The following is a 17471-nucleotide window of genomic DNA, read 5'->3' on the forward strand; positions in this document are numbered from 1 at the left end:
ACTTTAGCTAAATATCATTACTAATAATCAATTAATTTTGAAACTATACAAACTAGACCTCGATCAATTTTTTTTTCTAATTTTAATCTTAATTATGGCCAATTCTCATTTGCAATTTAACAAACCAAAACTCTTCTTTTAACCCTTTCAGGTAGATTTTTTTAAGCATATTTCTTATTCTTTTTTCATATTTTATATTAATTTATGCAAAAAAATTGAAAAAATATTATATTCAACAACTTAATAATTTATGATTATTAAATACAGCTTGAAACACCAGTGACTATTTCTGCGTTAAAGCTAAAATCTTCCAAACATGGCAGACTTCCAAACAATGATAATTCAAATTTGCACTTATTTGCAATCATTTAGATCTAAGAGAAACAGTTACTCAGAAAACAGATTTGATAATTTTAATCTCGCCTCCTCGTCAATTACTGTGGGGAACAAATTTTTTGTTGCATTTATACAAATACTTCGTTTGGCTTAAGTCAGATGTGGGAATTTAAATCTGAAATCAGTTCTGTCCTAAAGCTACAGAAGGAGTCGCGCACATGTCGAGACAAACTTCTGAGGAGGTTAGGGCATATCATCATGATTAAAACTGCATAGGAACCCAAACCCGGAAACGCCATCGAACGCGTCTAGGGTCACTTGCATGTCCTTACCTATTCCGATGCACACGAAACAGTTTATGATATTGAAGCTCCCCTAGCCGCGTATGATGACTCTTCCGAGAATGGGTTCCAGTGCAATTTTAATTCTGATGCTGTGCCTTGACTCCCAATGGAGTTTTTCGCATTATTTATGCCCCCCCCCCTGTTATATATATCATTTTTAAACTTGTTATATGTTACCCTGTTATATATAACGACCCCTGTTATATTTAACATTTCGACAAAAAATAATGGAGAGCCGCGATGGCTCAGGGGATAGAGCGTTCGCCTTCCAATGAGGCGAACCGGGTTCGAATCCCTGTCGATACGAATTCCGCATCCGGCTTGCACCAACCACAGTGTTGACGTGAAGTATCCTCAGTGGTAGACCGATAATGGGTTAGCGTCCCCTTGCGGTCAGGCTAACTTTGGGAGGTTCTCGTGGTCTTCCTCTCCATGTAACGCAAATGCGGGTTAGCTCCTTCAAAAAGTCCTCCACGAAGGCAAATTTCTCCCAATACTCGATCCAAAAGTTTCCTTGTCTTCTGAATTGGGTTCGAAATTACAAGGCTACGGAGTTGAACATTAGTAGTCGTAAACCCATAAAATTGGGTCGGCTGTTTAACGACGGTTATAAAATAAAATTAAAAAAATAATGGACTGAAAATATCATTTAAAATTAAAAAAAAAAAAAAACAATAGTTTGGAGAGAGAAGCCGATTGCAGATTTGAAATCGGGGATTGGAAAATACCCAATGATCTTCTAAAAAGTCTCATCTAAAAGAAAACAAATAAAAATTGTTACCCAGTATTCGTCTAGTTTTAAAATTGTTTTATTTGTTTTATTCACTTGAACAATTTAGTTTTTTGCCTCCAATGTGTATGCTTTCTTAACTAAGGATTGAAGAATTTTAAAATCTAAATTAAAAGCTATTATTTTGAAACAATGAATCAATTCATATAATTTGTGATGTTTTTAAAAAAGTTAAAGTTATTTATGAAACATACATTAGACATTATGTGTTGTTTTTAAGTAATATCTTACCAAAAAACTTATTTACTTCCGTTTCCAAAGCTTTGAAAAAAAATAATTCATTCCTTTACTTCCGGCTACATTATGAAGTCTTATACAAACTACATATAAGTTGTAAAACAGTATTAAAATTGTAGCACAAAAAAAGCTTAACTTTCTAAAACCTTTCAAGTGTGTGCAACCTCTGAAATAACGAAAAATTCCTCGAGGATATATTTCATTTATTACAAAACATGCAATTTCTGAACGAAAATATTGAAGCCATAAATCATATTAAATGAATTATCGTGAAAGGTGATTGGAGGTATTTTTATATATTTTTATATATTTTTTTCTTCCCACAAAACATTCTCTCAGGAGTCGATAGGACTTCATATTTCTTACGAAAAAAAAAATTGTTCTACTTTTTGTTATTTAATACTTTATAACAAGATTAAATACATCAATTTATATAAAATAAACCTTACAGTTAGTTTTTACTTAAAACGTGCTTTCTTATAAATATAAAACAGTAATATATATTAGGATTCAGTTTAATTTTCTTTCTTTTCTCCTTCAGTATTTTTAAGATGATAACAAATAATATAGTTGAATGGTTGCCACATCTGGATTTAAAATTATTAAAAACTTAGGTATCTTCCTCATTAAAACTAGTTAACACCCGTCCAAAAATATATTGGAAAAAAAAAATTTTTTGGCATGATAAAATTGTTTAGTATGAATAGTGCGTTAATGTGTTACGTAAGTTGTGAGTGCGATGCAACATATATAACATTATTATATAGTGCGACGCAACATTCTCAATATACATTTTTTTTGAACAATGAATAAAAATGTAAGTAGAGGATAATGGGATTCGTGAATTCGCTGCTCGTTTTATGTATTACATTCTGTGTTTTGTTCTGCATTTCCTTGAATTTTGTTATCTATTTTGCACGCTATTTTTTTTTTTTTTTTTTTTTTTATGTAAAAAAAAATAGTGCGTGGAGTCCCTCCGCTCGGAAGAAGTTAAACTTCACAATCTGCGACGTTAATTGTAGAAGAATCAGCAGTCGAAGAAGGATCACTAGTTCTATTCAACGACTCTTTTTCCTGCTCCGCTCGCTTCCGTGCTCTGTAATCACGGTAATATTGCGCAATTTTCTCTTGTGGACCTCTTGAACCAGTGGATGTGCTTGTGGTTGCCTCATCGTCTACCACTGGAAAATGTATTTGTATTAATAATGTATGTGAATGCGTCATAATGTAACTTCAGGAGAGAAAACCTAACAATCAATTGATATTGACAAGAGACGTACCTTGACATAACCTTATAAATCCGTCGCATTGTCCATGGGACTGTTTTCGCTCATTTTTTACAATTGTTATCCACTAAATTTGAAAATAAAAAATGCTACCCTATTAAATTATATGTGTATCAAAACAAACTAAAAAAATATTTATAGAAAAACAATACTTTTATGACTTTTATTATTATTTTTATGCTAGTGAGAACCAAAACAATATGGAAATGAATGAGGGAAAACTGGATCCTACCACGTGATGTCCCGGCCAATAAAAATGTAGCGTTAAACGTTTAACGCAACCTTGTTGGAAGTCGCATAAGAAGTATAACTTCAATAAAGCTTCATTTAAAAATTATAGCCTATGTAAAGTAGCAATATAAATTAGCTATTTCTATGTATCTTTTACGAACTATGAGTATTTTTCAAACAGCATTTTAGAAATAACAAAAAAACAACTCAATCCAATTCTGATGAAAATATCCACAATAAGCTTGATTGTTTTTCCAATATTTGAAAAACATGACAGCCGTGTTTGAATTCTATACTTGTATTGTAAGACATTCAATAATGCAAATTCTCATTGTTCTATTGCTTGTTCAACCATTCGAAACAACTCTTGCTTTTTCAAATGCATTTCTGATATCGTTCTCTGTTACCTTAACTACGTTTACGGCAATTATTGCAAATGTGTGAGGAAATAGAATTGTTAACAATTATTATTCAACTATTTAAATATTAAATTCTTTACCAATATAGGACTTTCTCCTTTATAGCTATTTGAATTTTTAAATTTCAATGATAATGACATTGTAATTTGAATTTCACATGAAAAGAATTGTTTTGCGGTTGCTCTAATTTTTTTATGACATGAATTGTTCATTGATTATAAAAGTCACGCTTTTAGGAACAAAAATATTCTATTCTTCTTTTTACCTTTATGAGATTTTTTTTCGCTTGACTATATTGCAAAAAAAAGTGTGGTAATAAAAAAGGTTGTGTAGCAAAAAAGGTTTTCAATAAATAAATCCCTTGCTATTTTTGGCTGCGTGTTTAAGCATACAATGTAACTAGTAACTTTTTTTATTTACTGCTTTTTTTTTCATGAAAGACAAATTTACGATAACTTGATGTTTACAATGTCAGTAAATTCAAAGATGCTATGCATTAATTTAGCAACCTAGATATTTTTTTTCAATTAAATCTATTTATTTAATTTTTATTTGTTTTTACCAAATTGTAACTTATTACTTGAAATTATATATATATATATATATATTATATAAAACGTACGTATATATGCATGTATCAATAAAACCGATATTTCTTTTCTCGCGCTAGCAACAGTTTTCATTTTTAATTGTTAGGTTTCGGCGCGCAAGAGCACGTAGTGAGCAACCAGATAACAATAACCAGAGTGAGCATTATGAGGTTGTTCAATTCAGATTCATGCACTAAAAACATGACAATATTTAATTTAAACTCAATTAGGAATTAATTAATTAATTGAAGTGAGAATGCTTTAAAAGGCTACTGTTGAATTGATATTTTTCTACTGGGAGCTACCTAAACGTCTAAAAAACGTTTAAGTGTTTGTATTGAATGCATTGAATTTTTTTATATTTCGCGTTTATTTATGCATTGAATTTTCACGCTTTAAAATGCAGAATATTAGTGAAGCAATATTTGATAATTTATTTTGCTAATATGTTTCTTATTTAGCTAATGTTTTGATTTTTTCACCATGTACAATCTAAATAGCTAATATACTTTTTTAAAAGCCGATAAGAACATTGGTAGAATTCTTCTACATAAGTACAATACTATGTCTTTGATGATAAAATACTATGTCTTTGATGATAAAATACTATGTCTTTGATGATAATATATTATGTCTTTGTGCTAGAACATTGTGTTCATTGGCGAGCGAGCGCAGCGAGCCATGGTTCACGGCGTGAACCACATAGGATTGCGTAGCAATTCTCGGGGATTGGCGAGCGTTAGCGAGCAGGGGGCGGAGCCTCCTAGTATATATATATATATATATATATATATATATATATATATATATATATATATATATATATATATATATATATATATATATATATATATATATATATATATATATATATATATATATATATATATATATATATAAGAATATAATATAAGAAGAGAGTGGAAGGATAACACATAGCCAATCAAAATTGAGAACGCATGCGTGTGAAAAGGAAATAATTTTTAATAAAGCTGCCTGCAGAAAAGTTACAACTAAACTTACCAGCTAAATCTTGTTGATTGTTGCGATTTTTATTCTGTATTGAATGTCTGAAATATATTGATTAGAGTTTACTTTAAAATACTCATTTGTTTTTACTTACTTTCAAAAAATCGTTCAGCCAGAAATATTAATTAACAGTCCATATTTGTTTCAGATATTTCTTAAATAATGCGTAAAAGTGGAAATCATTGGTACACAGAATGATTGATGTGAAAAGGAAAATCAATGAAAAATGTACATAGCTAGGTTTTGTGTATATTCAGAGATCTATTGTAAATAATTTTTAATTTTATTGTTTTCATCTTATTTTCTTATAACAATTCAGACAAAATTGTTTATTGATCATTGATAACATAATTATTTCATTTTATATTTGTTTTTTTATTAGTATTCAGTATGACAAAAAAAATTATATTGCTTAATTTAATTTGTCGAATTTCAGTTACATATGTTTTTATTATATAATTTGCTTTTTGTCTGATTGAAACTAAAATATTTTGTCAGTTGACAGTATTGAAGCTAATTGGGCTATTACTTGCATTGGTAATTGCTTTTGAAATATTACTTAGCATCAACTTATTAATATTACATGTTTTAATTTATTTGCCATATTTTTAAGTATTTTATTTCACATTCAAAATTACTATCAATTAACTATTTAACACAGTGTATTATAGGTAAGTAAACAACTTTTAAACTACTTTTCTTTCATTGTGTGCCGTCAAATTTCGAAATTGTTAAAAGTGTGCCGTCACAAAAAAAGGTTCAGAATCACTACAATAGATCAACAAGGTAAAAACATACTTGAGGGTGCCCCTTGGCGAAATTGGCGACTTATGTTTGGCGCCATTTCTGTTTACTCGGAGCACCGTCGTAACAAGAATGGCGGCCAAAACATAATGATATTTCAATAAAACATTGGAAAATTTCAAAAAAACATGAACCAAAACTATATAAAATTTTAATGAACCCAATATAAGCAAAATTAATAAACCCATCCGCGTGCCTCCATTGCCTCATAAATTCGGCGAAATACAAATCGAAAATGGCGTCTGTGGTACCGGACTGGCGGTGACATTTTTTTGACAGTCATAAAAAGCTTTTTTTTATGACTGACCACATACCTTCGATCTTATTGACCAGAAGCAAAAGTAACCTTACCTACTTAGAACTAACGGACCTCTGAAATTACATATACCATTGAACATTTAAAAATAACGCTAAAATCTAAACTATCAAATATCCCTCAAATATAGTCTACCCGATCAACAATGATTTGAGTTAGGCTCTGCCGCGCGTGCTATGGATCTGTCGGACTAGGGATAAAAAACGCTCGAAGCGGAATAACGTAAAATAGGAGTTAAGAAAAATCTATGCATATTTTTAAAAATTGACACCTACCAGTTAAATCAATGGAAGAAATTAGTAATCTTTTTTTCGTTTCTAGCTACAATTTGCCCAGGTGCCCAATTTTTTATAAATAAAGTCTAGCTACAATTTCGTATACGGCTCGCTCAATACTAACAAGTTTTTGCAAATTTGCTTCTTGATTTACATTTGGAAGTAAAAATTGTTTTAGAGTTTTTATGCTTTGTATCGCTTGATAAGCTGTTGGCACGTCTTCTGTTATTTCATCGTCATCAGCACTATCGTCGGAATCAGGCATCAAATCACTTATGAAAAGGATTTCTGAAGTAATGATATCTGTGTCACAGTCGATGTAGGCATCATCGACTTCCGGAAGGTCCTCAACTACAGACACGCTACCTTCTTGTTCTCCTTCCAAAACAACAGCGCTCTCCTCCTCCGATATTGAAAATCCTGCTTTATTGAATCCATTGATTATGCACTTTCGGTCGACACTGTCCCAAGCTGAAGATATCAAATTAAGAGCCTCAAGAACATTAATTTTTGCCTTAGAAGCATCATGAAAGTCACCAGAATCAAGAAACATTAGAGATTTTCTAACCAGTTGCTTCCGGCAACTCTCTTTAAATGATCGTATAATTCCTAAATCCAGTGGTTGAAGTTTGCTCGTACAGTTAGCTGGAAAAAACTCTATTCGCACGTTTTTCAATTTAAGGTTTAAATGAGCAGTGCATTGGTCTAGGAATAAAATTATGTTGCGCTTTTGAAAATTCATTTTCTTATCCAGTTTTCGAAGTAAATTTTTAAATAATGCTTGCGTCATCCATGCTTTTTTGTTTGAAGTGTAATCGGTAGGAAAACTTTTGATATTTTTGAAACACCGTGGTTTCTCTGCTCTACCGATCACAAGAGGCGTTAACTTTTGGCTTCCATCGGCATTTGCACAGAGCAAAATAGTAAAGCGCATTTTTGAAAGCTTTCCTCCAATTGTCACCTTCAATTGTCAATGTCTTGTTTGGCAATAGGTTGAAAATCAGTCCCGTTTCGTCCGCATTAAATATGTCACTTGGATTATAGCCCTTTAATAAATTTGGCAGAGTTTCTTCTTTCCACTGTTACGCAATTGTCATATCCACACTATCGGATTCGCAACAGATAGATTTGAAGCATAAATTTTTCCTTTTTTTTAATTGATCGATCCAGCCATTTGATGCACTGAAGCCTTGGAGTTTAAGCCTTTCAGCAATTTCAAGCACCTTTACTCTCAGGATGGATCCATTTATAGGAATCCTTGCTGCTCTGGCTTCCTTGAACCAGTTCATTAAAATGTTTTCTAACTCATCATACGGAGATGTTTTAAGGGTTTTTCTCTTTTTGGCATATTTTCCGAGTTTTTCAGCGTTTAGTTCTACTGAAGCTTCTTGCTTTAAAATCATTTCCAAAGTTGAATAAGCAACACTCAAAGATTTAGCAAGATCAACTTTAGTGCCATGAAATTCTTTAGCTTTTTCGATGATTTCAGCCTTTTCGGCCAGAGAAAAGCATTTTCGTTTCGACATCTTCTTTCGAGAAAAGAAAACGATGACTGAGGTTTCGAAAATGAGAAAAAATGCTATAGCTTTCAAACTCAAGCAAAACCGACTGAAAATCTCATTTGTTATGCTAGCACGGAAAAATGAGTATAAAACCATTTCAAATAGAATTAAAAAAAATAATAATTTCTGTATGTAGCAAAACGCATCAAGCGGGATTTTCATAAAAGGGGTAACGCAAAATCCGGGATTTTTTAACATTATCGGTATAGGCAATTTTCACGGATCAGCAGAAAATGACGTAAGAAGTGAGATAACGTACGAAACGGACAACGTAAAATCGGAGTTCCACTGTATATATTGTATATATATATATATATATATATATATACCACAAATACATATATATATACATATATATACGCCACAAATATATATATATACATATATATATACGCCACAAATTTTCAATATATATATATATATATATATATATATATATATATATATATATATATACAGTGGTGGCCAAAAGTGTGACACTTTTTGAAAGTTTCATGTTTTTCAACTTTTTGTGCTTGTAGAATATATTAATTTTCACTTAAATACAAACGTTTATATATCAAATTGAAGGTAATTTAATGTAGAATTTAATAATAAATACAGTATTGCAATATCTGTATTACAAAAAAGGTTATGCAACAAATAGTCAGATCTATCTTAGATTTGCATTTTTTTTAAAGTGATACTTACACAATCAATACTTAGTAGGATAACCCTTATTTTTTAAGACAGCTTCACAGCGTTTTTTCATCGAGTGAACGAGTGTTTGGAGTTCATCTTTCGTAATCACATGGTGCCAAGAATCAATTATAGATTCAATAAGTTGTCTTTTATTGGATGGGCGTTTTTTTCGTACAAGAATTTTCAAACGTCGCCACAAATTTTCAATTTTATTGAGATCAGAGCTGTTTCCGGGCCATGATAATATATCTATGCCTTTATTTTGAAAGCATGCTTTGCATACTTTTGCTGTGTGGCATGGAGCTGAATCCTGCTGAAAAGTAAATGGTGCGTTGTTGGGGAAGAGATCCCTGTTTGAAGGTATCAATTTTGGTTTCAGGGCAGTTTCGATGTATTTTTTGGCATTCAGGATGCCATCAATCACTTGAGTTTGGCCCACACCATCTGCAGATATACATGCCCAAATCATGACATTTGTTGGATTTTTTGTTGTTGCTTCAATGCAATCATGATGAAGCGCTTAACCTACTCTACGTCACACGTATTTTCTACCATCACTTCCAGAGAGCGATATTTTACTCTCATTACTCCAGATTACTTGCTTCCATTGATTTTTTGACCATTTAATGTGTTCTTTTGCCGACTTAACTCGTTTTTTGCGTTGCTTTTGACTTAAATATGGTTTTTTTCCTTGGAATTCTAGCTTGTAGTCCAAATCCTGATATCCATCTTTTTATTGTTCTTGAACTTACTGCTATACCAGCTACATTCATTTCACATCTAATGGCATCTGATGACATTTTTCTATCTGGAAGGCATAGCCATTTAATTTTTTTATCGGTAGTAGCACTTGTGCATTTTTTTCGGCCTGTTATGGCAGCCTGAATGCCAAGAAATACATCGAAACTGTCCTGAAACCAAAATTGATACCGTCCATCAGGGATCTCTTCCCCTACAACGCACCATTTATTTTTCAGCAGGATTCAGCTCCATGCCACACAGCAAAAGTATGCAAAGCATGCTTTCAAAATAAAGGCATAGATATATTACCATGGCCGGGAAACAGCCCTGATCTCAATCCAATTGAAAATTTGTGTAGACGTTCGAAAATTTTTGTACAGAAAAAACGTCCATCCAACTTATTGAAGCTATAATTGATTCTTGGCACCATGTGATTACGAAAGATGAACTCCAAACACTCGTTCACTCGATAAAAAGACGATGTGAAGCTGTCTTAAAAAATTAGGGTTATCCTACTAAGTATTGATTGTGTAAGTATCACCTTAAAAAAATGCAAATCTAAGATCTGACTATTTGTTGCATAACTTTTTTTGTAATACAGATATTGCAATACTGTATTTATTATTGAATTCTACATTAAATTACCTTCAATTTGATATATAAACGTTTGCATTTAAGTGAAAATTAATATATTCTACAAGCTCACAAAGTTGAAAAACATGAAACTTTCAAAAAGTGTCCACACTTTTGGCCACCACTGTATATATATATATATATATATATATATATATATATATATATATATATATATATATATATATATATATATATATATATATATATATATCATATATATATATATATATATATATATATATATATATATATATATATATATATATATATATATATATATATATATATATATATATATATATATATATATATATATATATATATATATATATATATATATATATATATATTCTTTTTGCTTGAATTTTCATTAGGGGCCTCGGGGCACTGTTAGTTTTGGCTTTGCCACTAACAACAGAAAGGCTCCTGTGTGTTTACAGACAGTGTGTCCCCTGATGAAGTGCTGCTCTGTAAACGCACAACTTTATTTAATTTTCTTTTAATTATATTTATATTTTTTTGAGTAAATTTATATTATTACTTGTTTATAAGATTTGAATTTGGTTTTAGCTGCCTTGTGCGCTGTTCCAATTTGAATTTGAATTAATGTAGTTATGTTTATTTTGGTTACCTCCTGTTTTATTTATTTCAATTAAGATTTGAATTTATGTTTGGATATATATTTGCTTCATAAGTTCTATTTCCTATTTATGTTTTGCTTTGGCGATATAAATACAATATTGGAAGCACTATTTTGTGGGATATAATTCAATTAATGCTTATTTGTGCTTAATATTGATATAATTTGTGAACTTAAAATAAATTTAACGTCAATGTATATTTGTGGATGAAATAATCCGCTTTTATGTATTATTCCATTTTTTAAATAAATAAAAAATAAATAAACGAGGAGGCATTACATTCCCTTTCATCATTGAGGATCAAGGGGGTTAGAACTGTTTACAAAAATTACGATAAGATTGCTATCTGTTTTGAGGACTACTGGGTTTTGCAAATCCATAGCATGGCAAACCAATTTCCCCCGAAAATAATTGCAAAGTGAAAATAAACCGTGCTGTAGAAAAAATGGTCTTTCTTAGTGCGCAAATTCGTTTTCATTCGTTTGTGCACAAAATCAGCTTTCATGCACGTAAACTGCTCTTCCCCCGAGATCTTATAAAAAGAAATTTCTTAGAAAGATCATTTTGTACATAAAATATGTAATTATTATAGTTTTCGGTTTACATATTTTATTAATATATTTATAGTAACGAAATAAAAGGATAACAAAAAATAATTTAATATAGAGAAAATTTAAACTTAGGAATGCAGATTTTATTTTACTGTATAACCGTCGTTGAGCAGCCGACCCATTTTCGGGCTTATGACTACCCATGTTCAACTCTGTAGCCTAGTAATTTTGAACCCAATCCAGAAGACAAGGCAACTCCTGGATCAAGTCTTAATATTTTTAAAAAGTTCGAATATTAAGATATATGTCTGGCAGCGTCTAATATCTCTTATTTTTTATTAATTAATTTTTAATTTATTATTTTATTTTATATATTTAGTTATTTTTGCTGCTTTTGACATTAGGCGAAGCGCGAACTCATAAAAATCACGAGAAAGGTAAATATTTTTATAACAATGAATAAAAAACTATTATTTAAAGAAAAAAAATACACTTAAAATTGCAATAACTTTTGAATGGATAGGATATTTGAGAAAAAAATTCTCGTTAAGTTTATAATTCAAAATGGTCGATTCAGTGCGTCAAGTATCAGGTCTGCAGTTGCATTTCTGCGGATGGTAGATCGAATAACTGGCTTCTATTTACTACAAGTTTAACAGTAAATAATTCTCAACTAATAATTGAATTATTTTTTTTTCATTGATATTTTAATTCCATTTTTTTATTCTATTTCTTATTCAATTTTTTTATTTAATTTTTTCATTCAAATTTTCAATTCAATTTTTTTTTTTTTTTTTTTAATTTTATTTCTTGTTTTTGCGCAACGAAATAAACTGAAATGTTAGTTTAAACACCCATAATAGCAGCGTCTAGAGCTTTTACAATTTTTTTATATAGTTCATTTTTTAATATAGTTCGATTTTCTAATATATATGTTTTTTTTAATATATCGTTGTTATAATAAAACAAAAAAATTCAAATCAAACAAACAAAAAATATGTATAAAAGTAAAAATTTAAATATTAAAACTGATAAGTATAATATTTATGAATTTTGACACCGTTGAGGATCGAACTCACTACCATTCTAACCAACAAAAATCTAATGAAAAAAACAATTTTTAGTAAAAAATTATGATGAGTGTTTTATCTTTACATAAATTTTAATTTGAATTATAAAAAGCGGGACAGCGCCAGTGGTTTAGTCCAGTTCCGGTCCAGTCGTCAACACGTTTTCGAAGGTATTATATAGTTAATAAGCGAAGTAACCACTCGGCCAAGCCCACCCGTTCAAGGGAACATTTCAGAGCATAAAAATAAGATAAAATTTTAATCAAATTTTTGTAGGTTTGACGCTTGTGCTGCTATCTATTTTCATTTTGAAGTACTAAAATATATTTTCCCTTTTTTACTTTTTTTCTCGTGTATGCTTTACAGTTATGTTATTTGTTTGTTTAAAAGAATTCTCTATAACAAATTCTTAAATTACTAAAACACAAATATAAACTCGATATTAATTTCTGGTTTTTTAAACAAACAAAAAAATGGCTATGTAGAAAAACAACTTTATGACCAATAATTTGCTATGTAAGACCTAATTTCTTTAAGAATTAAAATTAATGGACTAAATTTAATTGATGCAAAATTGAATGAAATTATTCGATGTTTACAATTAATTAAATCAAAATTAAAATTGATTTAAAATTGATTTGAAATCGAAAATAAAACAATTGAAATTGAAATAATTAAATCAAAATGGAATGAAGTTATTCTATGTTTAAATCTATATAAAACTGTTGTCCACGAAAAAAGGGGGGCAAAAACCAGAATAATTTTTGTGTAATAATCAGATTATTACATGGTACTTAATTACAATCTCATATATTAAAAATTACCAGGATATGAGATATTCTTAAAACATGCGAAATATGCAATGTTTTAGTTATGAATTGAGAATATTATTTTTTTAAATGGTTTTAGTTAAGAAGTACGTCAAAAAATACTAAAACGTATTCCTTCAAGAATTTAATTCTATGAAATGATATAATATACAAAAAAATTATCAATTTTAATTTTTATGGTTGCAGTTGCCTGTAAGTTCGATGGTTAATACAGAACAGAGGTATCGATCTTCGAGCTTAATATTTAGACAAACAATCAGCACCCTGCATTTATTAACAGCATGGCAATTTCTAATTGAACTTAATGAAATAAATATACAGTCGAAATAATCAAATAAGCTATTTTACTATTCTATACTTTTTTTATAACTTATATAATTTGTACTTCATATGAAATTTTTATAAATTAATAACATTTTTAAATCTTTATACTTGAAGCAACCACAACTGCTGCCTTAAAAAGCTGCCTTTTTTTTTCAAATCAATCATTACATACTATTTCTGGGTTTTGTTTTACGAAACTTCACGATTAATCGTCAAGGATTAATTTTTTTAATCAACCTTTTGATTCTAACTCAAATTTATTGAACTATTTGAACGAGCTTTATTCAATAAATTATTAAAGCGCGTTATTTAAATGAAGAGGTCAGGCCGCAATGAACACGGACAAGAAATTATCATAAATTTAGGATTTAAAATAATATCTGTATTTCAAAGTAAATTAGAACTAATATTTTACAAATAGTAAATTGCAACTAATATTTAAAATTATCTAAATCAAGGGTTTCCAACTGGCCGCCATGGGCCGCATCCGGCCAGCGAAGCCTTTTTTTTTGGTGGCCCGCGAACTAAAATATATTAGTTGTCATTTTTTGCGGACAATTTTCGTAAAAAATCTATATGGGTTTAAAATACTTTTCTCGTTAATAAAAACCTAATTTCTTCGTTTATATGAAATTTAACATACCAAAAAAATTTATTTCTCAGGTTTTGCAGCCAAGGAAATATTTATTCAAATACAAAAATAATCGTGTATGTTGCTCTTTTTTATTTCATTGTTTTGTATTTTGTGAATATAATTTAGCGTGTGCGTATCAGAAATTTTCTCGAAGAAATTCTCCGATTTAACTTTTTGAAACCACTCATTTAGGATCAAAATATTTACACACACATTTGTAAATTTTAAATTTAAAATGTAAATATCTATTCTCTGGTGGTTGCAGCAGACAAACCTCAATTTTCTCATTGAACTTTTTGTTTGCTACTATGTAAGTTACCTTTTTAAAGTTTTATATCTTAACAATTAGTTATCTATTGCACATTAATTGTTTAATACATAGGTGCACATTAAAGTTATTGTAGCCCGAATTTTTATTATTTATTTAATATTTTTGAAAATATTATTAATAACAATTAAATATTTTTAAGAATCTACTTCTTATTTTAATTTGTAATTCAATACTTTTGTTTCGTACAACTTGATAAAAATCTTACAGTAATATTTAATGTTCCTTCAAACATATAAGGGTCCTACAAAAAATTTTGATAAAGTTGCGGCCCACCATTTAATTTGTGTTTTTAATTGTAGTCCCCGGCCTCAAGTAAATTGGAAACCCCTGATCTAAATTAACACGATTTGAGAATTAAAAAAAATATTTATTAAAATTAATCCATTCGAACTTAACAGATTTTTCTGCCAATCTGTTATTTAAATCAGAAGGAAAAACGTACCATATATCAGAGTATAATTCTTTTAGCACAAATAGGGTGAATTTAGCTTTTGCCTAAACAAAAATAAGGGGAATTTTCCTTTTTTCGTGGTGCTGATTGGATTCGAACCCATGACATCTTGTTCCCACTCAGTAGTGGCAATAAAATCTGGGTAAAAATTTTATTCGAGACAAATTTTTGTTGCAAAAATTAATTAAATATATCAATAATGTTTGCAAAAGGCAGGACTGCACCAACGCAACGGTTGGAAACGATTTCACTGATTCGCGGTCTGCTATACGAAGTAACCGCTCGGCTATGCCTGCCCAGTAGAACAAACGTTAATTGTTATTTTTTAATGAAATTTTTACTTTTCTGATGACACAATAATCAGACTGTGCTGCCATCTCTTTTATTTAAATTTGAAAAGGAAAATATTTTTATTTAGCAGTTATTCTGAAGGGTATTTATTTATCGACTATGTCAACCTTCATCGATCAAAAGGTACCTAAAGATAGAATCAAGTTAACATGTCTTATATATACTAGTGAATTGGTATTCAATATTTATAGTGGTAGTTACGCCACATTACTCCCCTTCCAGAATTTCTTCTGTCATAGAATTCGATGAACGGATACTACTAATTGATTCATGCTGTTTATTTATATCAATTTTGCTCATTATATTTTTTTCTTCATTTTTTTTCTTGTTTAGAAAATTTCGTTCATTTTCTTTTATTTTTTATTTCTTTTTTTTGTTCTTTCTTTTTTGTTGTTTAGAGCATTTCACATATATTTTTTTTCTTAATATTGTTTATTGGCCGGGGAACGTTATTTACTTCACCGGATTTTTTTCTTTGAGAAGTATATATTAAAGCAAATCATCCATCAATATTGGCAAGTTCTTATCACGTCCGGGTCACCATTGAAGGGTATTTATTTATCGACTATGTCAACCTTCATCTATCAAATGGCTCCTCAAGATGGAATAAAGTTAATATGTCTTATATACTAGTGAATTGGTATTCAATATTTATAGTGGTAGTTACGCCTCAATTCTTCTTTATTAAATGTGATGGTTCTGAGCGAAAAATGCTGATTCATAAATGATCAAATGAAGCCGAATATATTTTCTCCAATTATGAAGACAACGACCCCCTCCGTGTCCTTTTTTTTTAATCATTATGTGGTCATGAATTTGATTAAGATTCAAAAGTGTGACTGTTTTAATCAATGCCTTTTTTCTAAGTTTCTAGAGAATATGAAAAGTTCTAAAATATAAACATTTTTAGTAAGGAGGGAAATTGGGTTTACTTTTTTACAATTGAATTCAAGATAGCAAATTAACAAAAATACTCTGACTTTTTTGTTGATAATGCGGGGATTCGAACCGATTACCTTATAATTTCAGACCTTTTCAAACATTGTGCTCGTAGTTCAAGAAATTAAAGCTTTGATAAGAACTTCATTGATGACTCATATTTTATTTAGATTAAAAAATTAATTCAAAAATGAAGACAAGAATTGCAAAAGCAGGACAGCGCCAGCGGTTTAATCGGTATTTCGGATTCCAGGTCAGCTTTGCGAAGTAACCGTTCGGCTGCGCCTGCCCAGCGAAATGAGCGTTATTTATTATTATTAATGAAATTTTTACTTATCTTATGACGCATTTAGATTATGCTGCCATCTGTTCGATTAAATTTAAAAGAGAAAATATTTTATTAGTAATTACTCTCGTTTAATTAATATCCTTTCTTTATATAAAAATCAACCTCCGACACCATTTGCTGAACCGGTTGTAAAATGATTTCCTAAATCCGAATAAAATCCTCGTATAGGGAAGCAACCAGTCCTTACTGTGACGAGGATTTTTCGATTTTTATGTAACCATGAATTTGAAATAAAAGAGGAAATACGACTTTTTAAAATATGAACTTTTTTTTATCCTTTATAGAGAGTGAAAAGTTAATATGGCATTAACATTTGCAGCAAAGAATGAAATACGGATTACTGATTTACAATGAACCATACTTGAAACCGGAAATGAAATTTAAAAAAAGGTTAAAATATTTAATTTTTTATTGTTTTACCCTTGGATTTCTTCTTGACTTTCTATGTATTCTAACCGCCATCCGCCACAACCAAATAATCACAGTTTTGGCTAAAACCGATTTTCTGAAGCCCTCTCATAAAAGTATGTAGAATTTCGAACTATGAACTGTTAGAATTACAACTGTACCATGTTATTTCAGTTATGAAAGAAAACAACAACAAAAAAACGTATATACGAGTAGTTTTCCTTATGCATAAATATTTTGAATTTAACGTTGCTGTGAAACATGAACCATGAAACCGGGAGGTAGTAGAGGGGTCTTAGTCACCCCCCCCCCCCA

The 17471-nt window shown here is 29.9% G+C and overlaps 2 protein-coding genes across 2 annotated transcripts; both read right to left on the reverse strand.

Moving 5' to 3' along the window:
- Positions 1–6730: 6730 nt before the first annotated feature.
- Positions 6731–7210, reverse strand: LOC122270650 (uncharacterized). The gene has a single exon (XM_043048919.3). The coding sequence runs from the start codon at positions 7208–7210 to the stop codon at positions 6731–6733; it is 480 nt and encodes a 159-aa protein (XP_042904853.3).
- Positions 7211–7739: 529 nt separating this feature from the next.
- LOC122270649 (major centromere autoantigen B-like) lies at positions 7740–8183 on the reverse strand. Its single transcript, XM_043048917.1, has one exon. The coding sequence runs from the start codon at positions 8181–8183 to the stop codon at positions 7740–7742; it is 444 nt and encodes a 147-aa protein (XP_042904851.1).
- Between the last annotated feature and the right edge of the window lie 9288 nt (positions 8184–17471).

The sequence above is a fragment of the Parasteatoda tepidariorum genome, chromosome 10, assembly GCF_982258835.1.
Source record: "Parasteatoda tepidariorum strain Cologne lab strain chromosome 10, Ptep-v5.0, whole genome shotgun sequence".
Classification (NCBI taxonomy): Eukaryota; Metazoa; Arthropoda; class Arachnida; order Araneae; family Theridiidae; genus Parasteatoda; species Parasteatoda tepidariorum.

What these genes read in the sequence shown, in the direction of transcription:
- LOC122270650 (XM_043048919.3), bottom strand. Translation starts at nt 7,210, where the DNA reads ATGTTTCTTGATTCTGGTGACTTTCATGATGCTTCTAAGGCAAAAATT.
- LOC122270649 (XM_043048917.1), bottom strand. Translation starts at nt 8,183, where the DNA reads ATGTCGAAACGAAAATGCTTTTCTCTGGCCGAAAAGGCTGAAATCATC.